The 6,758-nt window shown below is 41.7% G+C and overlaps 1 protein-coding gene across 16 annotated transcripts in view; it reads right to left on the bottom strand.

Moving 5' to 3' along the window:
* Positions 1-3,760: 3,760 nt before the first annotated feature.
* Positions 3,761-6,758, bottom strand: part of micu1 (mitochondrial calcium uptake 1) — an 84,542-nt gene continuing 81,544 nt past the window's right edge. For all 16 annotated transcript variants that reach the window (XM_048616150.1, XM_048616148.1, XM_048616149.1 and 13 more), the window contains one exon: positions 3,761-5,627. In XM_048616150.1, the coding sequence (XP_048472107.1) occupies positions 5,467-5,627 (161 nt within the window). In that variant the 3' untranslated portion in view covers positions 3,761-5,466. The remainder of the gene's footprint in view (positions 5,628-6,758) is intronic.

Genomic DNA, 6,758 nt, shown 5'->3' with positions numbered 1-6,758 from the left:
GAAATATCAGGTGCTGTTCCTCCAGTTTACGTTTAGCCTCACTCTGAGTGGAGTGGCCAAGGATGGACATGTCGCCAGGGGAGTGGGAGTGAGAGTTAAAGTGGATGGCAACCGGAAGGTTGGGTTGGTTGGTGCGTGCGTGCAGAGTGCAGATGCTCCGTGAACCGGTCCCCGATTCTGTTTGGTTTCCCCGATATAGAGGAGACCACATTGGGAGCAATGGATACAGTAGATGAGGTTAGATGAAGTGCAGGTGAATCGCTGATGGATTTGGAAGGATTGTTTGGGGCTTTGGGCAGAGGCGAGAGGGGAGGTGTTGCACATCCTGCGGTCTCAGGGAAAGGTGCCAGGTGTGGTGGAGGGGTTGGTGGGGAGTGCGGAGCTGACGAGGGAGTTGCGGAGTGATGAGTCAAGATATTTTATTGACCAGAGTAGTCAGAATTTGGAATTGATGTAGTGATTAAAAAGTGGGAGAAATAACTTCAAAATTGTAGCTTCCAAAAACAAAATGGAGAGATACTTGAGAGAATTTTCAAGGATGAGGGGAAAGAGCAGGAGACTGATTGGATTATTCTTTGAAAGATTTGGTATAGACTCAATGAGTTGGATGGGCTTTCTCTGCGCTTTACTATTCCATGGATTTTGCAGTAGAGCAGAAGTTACTGTAACAGAGGGCATGTGTACCTACAATAATACCTTGTTAACAAGGATTGTCTAAATGATTTTTTTTAAAATCACTGCATCCACTGGATGTACAAGGGGCAGCCTTACAGTATAAGCCTCAATCCAAGGTGCTATGATTGGATTGTGATCTTCCTACACAAATGTCTTGTTTGGATCTGAGAAACATTTCTTGGAGAAGGTAACAAACACAGAATATCAGAAAAACTCAGCAAGTTTGGTAGCATTTGTGAAGAGAGAAACAGAGTTATTGTTGAATCCTGTATGACCCTTTAGTTCTGAAGAAGAGTCACACAGAAATTGAAACTTTAACCCTATTTCTCTCTCCAGAGGTGCTGCCAAAAGTGCTGACTTTCTCTAGCACTCTCGGTGTTTCTTTCTGATCTCTAGCATCCACAGTATTTTGTTTTCATAACTTGAAGATTACTGGGTAGTACAGTGTGTTAACAGCATGACTTTCTAAATCAAACGCTGGGTTTTATATGTAACATAACACCCCTGTTTAAGGGAGGAGGCAGAAGACAGGACAGTTAGCCTGACCTCAGACATTGATAAGATTTTTGCATCATTATTAAACATGAGATTGCAGAGTACTTGGAAATGCATGATAAAGTAGGGCTGAGTCGGCACAGCTTCATCAAGGGGATGTCATGCTTTACAAATCTGTTAGAATTCTTTGAGGAGGTAACAAGCAAGTTGGACAAAGGAGAGCCAGTGGATGTGATCTATTTGGACTTCCAGAAGGCCTTTGGAGGTGCCACATAGGAGGCTGCTAAATATGACAAGAGCCGATGGTGTTAGGGGCAAGGTACTGGCATGGATACAGGATTGGCTGACTGGCAGAAGGCAGACAGTGGGGATAAAGGGGACTTTTTCAGGTTGGCAATCAGTGACTAGTGGAGTTCCAAAGGGGGTCAGCGTTAGGACCAAAACTATTTACACTATACAGTACCAATTTGGACGAAGGAACTGAGGCCATTGTTGCTAAGTTTGCAGATAACACAAAGATCGGTTAGGACAGGTAGTGCTGAGGAAGCCGGGAAGCTGCAGAAGGACTTGGACAGGCTCGGAGAGTGGGCAAAGAAGTGGCAAATGGAATATGTGGGAAAATGTGCGGTCATGCACTTTGGCAAGAAGAGTAGAGACATAGATTATTTTCTAAATGGGTAAAGGCTTCGGAAATCTGAAGCACAAAGGAACTTGGGATTGAGGATTCTCTTCAGGTTAACATGCAGATTCAATTGGCAGTTAGGAAGGAAAACACAATGTTAGCATTCATTTCATGAATACAAGAGCAAAGGTATATTGCTGAGACTGATAAAGGCTCTGATTAGACGACATTTGGAATTTTGTGCATTGTTTTAAGCTCCATATCTAAGAAAGGATGAGCTGGCATCGGAGAGGATTCGGAGGAGGTTCACAAGAATGATCCTGGGGATGAAGAGTTTGTCATGAGCAGCAGTTGAGGACTCTGGGTCTGTACTCAATGGAGTTTAGAAGGATGAGGGTGGGATCTCATTGAAACTTACAGTACTGAGATGCCTGGATAGGAGTGGACGTGGAGAAGATGTTTCCACTTGTAGAAGAGACTAGGACCAGCAGGCACATCTTCAGAGTGAAGGAATGACCCTTTGACAATGAAAAGGAATTTCTTTAGCTAGAGTGTGGTGAATCTGTGGAACTCATTGCTGCAGAGGGCTGTGGAGACCACGCCATTGACAGTCTTTAAGGCAGCAATAGATAGGTTCTTGATTAGTAAGGCGATCAAGGCTTACAGAGAGAAGGCAAGAGAATGAGGTTGAAAAACATATCAAATGGCAGAGCAGACTTGATGGGCCAAATGATCTAATTCTACTCCTCTATCTTGTGGTTTTAATTCTGGTTCAAACTAATGAAATATATTTCCATTGGCAGAACAGAGACCACCTCAGTGTAAAATGAGGTTGCGCAGGCTGAACTCAAATTCTGATAGGTGTGAGCTCACTGCACAAAACTGCCCTCTATTCATTGTCATGTGGTAATCTCAATCAGGGAGGGCAAGTGTGGAAGACAGTTGTCCTTATTTAATCCTTAGCACATAGACACAGTTGTATCACAAGTCTTTCATTGATCAGAATGGAGAGAATGTACCAGAACAAGCATACTAAAAGAGCAGAGATAGTAGGAACTGCAGATACTGGAGAATCTGAGATAACAGGTGCAGAGCTGGATGAACACAGCAGGCCAAGCAGCATCAGAGGAGAGGAAAGCTGACGTTTCGGGCCTAGACCCTTCTTCAGAAATGAAGAATGTATACTAAAAGAGCATTTGTGTCCCTTGAAATGCGATACTGACGTTACTTGCTAAATGACTTGGGTGCACCAGTTTCTGTGGATTATAGCTTGTCTCGTCTCAAACCAGGTTTAGAAACTGGATGGAGTGGGGAGAGTAGGAGGAGGGGCCAGGCCTAGGAAGATCAAATCATGACATAATTATGTAGAGTGGACTAGTTAAGGAATTGGACTAAAACCATTCCAGCTTGGAAGCTTAGCGTGTATAGCCGATAGTAGGAGGTAATTCCAAAAGCAGTTTGGGAAACTCATAAGCAAAAGGGCCTCCATTTCTTAGGGGCTGAATGAAGTTTAGATCATGTGAATGAGGAATTAGAGTTGACAGCACTACACAATAATTGGGAGCACCTAAGAGATGCAGAAGCAGCGAATACTTATTGTCGAGTGAGTTTTGCACTGTCAACTTGAACGATTTGGGGGCAAGAAGTGCAAGAATCTCTTGTGAATTTCACATTGTGCAACTCAGATCCAACTAACACTGTAAAAGCTTCTAAAAAGGTACAATATATCAATACCGAATCTTCTTATTACAGGTTTATAAATGTACCACAGCCATCTGATTGAGGCCACGGGAGAGAAGCGGCTAATCTCTTAGCCCAACATTAAAGCAACATTTTCCTACTTCAAAAGAATGGCTGCATGTCAAAAGCATTTTCTGGCAGGTACCTGGAGGTGGTAAAAGTTGTATTGAGTCTGTAAATTATGATAGGTTAAATGCACAGAATTAAACACACCTTAAAACAAAGAGATGCATCATATCTGGGAAAACATTTATTTCAGGCTTTGCTTTGCTTTTTACATTCATATTTCCTAAAGAACTGTCTGAAAATGACTCATTCCTAGTCCAAGGGCAAATCTAAATGATACTGTACATTGGGGCTGAACACTTTGTTTGCTCATTCAGTCAAACAACAGACAGAAGAGAACCATGAAATTGCATTAAAGGTTTCCTCACTGATGTTGCTAGTGATTTATGCAGATTTAAATAACAGGAGCAGTGGGAAATTTAAAGACAGTGCTTGAACAGTAATGGGAAATACTCAAATCTGTAACAAGTATCAAATCAGAATTGGAATTGGAATTTCCAGCCTTTGTTTTCTAGAATCTGAGAAGGAAGAGACGGTGATTATGGCTTTAGGCTATGCCAAGTACATTAAACACAAATGGAAAAGTGCCATTTCAAATCTTATCTGTAGATTTAAAACATTATACAATAACATATTTGTAACATTAGTATCTTAAAGGGAAGGCTGTCCTAGAAGAGAGTAAATCTGATCTGAAATACAGACCACTTGGGGAAAAAAAACACAAGAAACTGGTTTACAGAGGAAGCTGTTGTAATCACAAGAGCAAGTTTGTTTATTCTAACATTGTGATATTTGACACCATTGAAACTATAATCAAAATGTTCCCAGTGACTGGATGAGATGCACAGTTAGCAGAAATTTAGTGTGCACTGGTTTGGATGAAACACTGTCTCAGTGTACACTACATTCCAGTATTGAATATGCACAAAATGATATGCAATACCAGGCTCACAGCTTCTCTCAGATGTCAGTCTGCTTCAGATTGAGAACTGATTTCAAGCCTACACCATGACTAACAATTCAGTACTGAGAGCTGGTGTTGCTGTATTGAGGGAGGTGTTGTTATAATGCATTGCTACTAGCTGGTCTGCAGAAACTCAATCTTTTGATCTCGAAGTCCTCCCTTTCTGTTTTGTGGCCAATAGTGTTGGAGATGTTTTAATACATTAAATTACAGATGATTATGGAAGTTGTGGATGGAAGTTGGTCAACCTCCCCACCCCTTCTATAAATACCCCCCAATCAGGGACCAAAGCATCATAAGGTTACAAGTCAGAGTAGTACAGTTCCTTTAGGAGAATTCAGGGTCAGTTGCTACCCTACATAGTGAGGGTGAAGCTATTTGTACTGTCTTCAGCAACACCTTGAACCTAGCAAGTACTGTGGCTCAGGGTAGGTGTTGGGAACAGAGTGCAAACTATACAAGATGGGTTCATACTGAAACACAACTTACAAGAGTCATTGTGGCCACTCTTACAACACAGGTAACTGGTGAGTCTTTATCTGAGTCCACTCTGAGTGACTCCAAAGAATCAGAGAAATCTCTCAAAGAAACTTGCAATCTCTATGGCGTTCAAGCATAAATGAATGATGAAGTTACCTGTCTCCAGTACTGGTCTCTCACAGATAGAGACAAACCGACTAGATTAATAAGAAACCTCTTCTTTCTATTAATACAGAGTAGATTCCTCCATTGGATCTGACATGCAAAAAGTCCCACGTTTTAAAAAAACCAGAACATAATTGGAAATAAAACCTGTATCTTTATATTCCATGAGTTAAGGCATCCTAGTTCAGTCCTCTTGACAATTCTTAGAGCAATTTGTGCTACAGCTGCTCCTGTGTAACTGAGCTATTCCTGTTTCTTGCTACTTGGATAGATAGGGCAAGTCCCAGGCAGTTTCCTGTGCACACTTCCACATTGCACGCATAAGCCGTGTGAAGCCAGTGTCCTTTGGTTTCTCCAGACCACGCATCAGTCGCTGTTTCATAATGGAGATGAACTCCCTGTTGCTCAGCTCCCCATTTCCTGCAAGACATTTTAAAATTTCAATTAATAATTGACATGGCTCTGTAAATACATGCAATAGGAAATCATAGTGGTGGCATTGTTGCATTGGATTGAGCTCATTCAGTTACACTGCAAACAGGTTTGGAATATCATTAAGATGGTTCCAAGGAATCTGATGGTCAAAAGGATTTAAGCAATCGGAAAATGAGAGGTGAAAAGCTCAGTCAGTACAGATTTACTAAGCAGTATTTTGGATGAAAAGACTGCCGCAGTTTACACAACTTACCAGTATCAGAAAACAAGCAGAAAGTATGCATTACAAAGCACTTGACTCCTGTCAAGAGTCATTCACTTCAGCGTGGAGTGCAGTCAATTTTGATTTCACCAAGTCTTCTCTTTACTTCAGGCTCCATGCAACATGGCCAATAGAGCTGTAGGGTGTTTTCATGATCACAAGATTAGAGTGGTGGGGGTGTCAGGGAGAATTAGGGATGATGGGGACCCCTCACCCCAACTACCAAAGACATGAAACATTTAGAGAACTGATGGCATCACAGAGACAGTAGATAGTTGAATCTCTCAGGGTAAAATGAAAATGACTACACTAGCCCTTTCCTCCTGAACCCCATGGCCACCATCACTATATTCAACTAGGGGAACACCACCACCTGCGAGTTCTCCTCCAAGCCACACACTATCCTGACTCAAAAATATATTACCATTCCTTCAGTATCACTGGGTCAAAATTTTGGAGCTCCTCCCCTCATGGCATTGTAAGTGTGACGACATCAAATTAGTTCAAAAAGCTAACCTTCTCAAGGGCAACGAGGTGTGGTGAAAAATACTGGCCCAGTCAGCAAAGACCACAGGTACTGACTGAATAAAAAGTGCATTGGAATTTATTTACATGGTCTGCTTTAGTTACTTCTATCCTTCAAATTGAGCATTCATTGAAGTAATTCCAAGCAACTTCCTCATTTGCAACTTATTCTCTCTGGCCTCTGTCCTTGTGTATTTTGTCATTCTCTAACAGATTGTCCAGCCGTTTTTTAAAAAAAAAATTAGATGTAGCCTGGATAACAGAAAAAATAGCAGTTTTGTTGCATTGGCCCCATTGACACAAGGCCACTGTAACCTATGCAACAAAAC

This window comes from Rhincodon typus, chromosome 34 (genome assembly GCF_021869965.1).
Source record: "Rhincodon typus isolate 14 chromosome 34, sRhiTyp1.1, whole genome shotgun sequence".
Taxonomy (NCBI): domain Eukaryota; kingdom Metazoa; phylum Chordata; class Chondrichthyes; order Orectolobiformes; family Rhincodontidae; genus Rhincodon; species Rhincodon typus.
The sequence above is the reverse complement of the archived record's forward strand: the minus strand, read 5'-3'. Positions and strand labels throughout refer to the sequence as shown.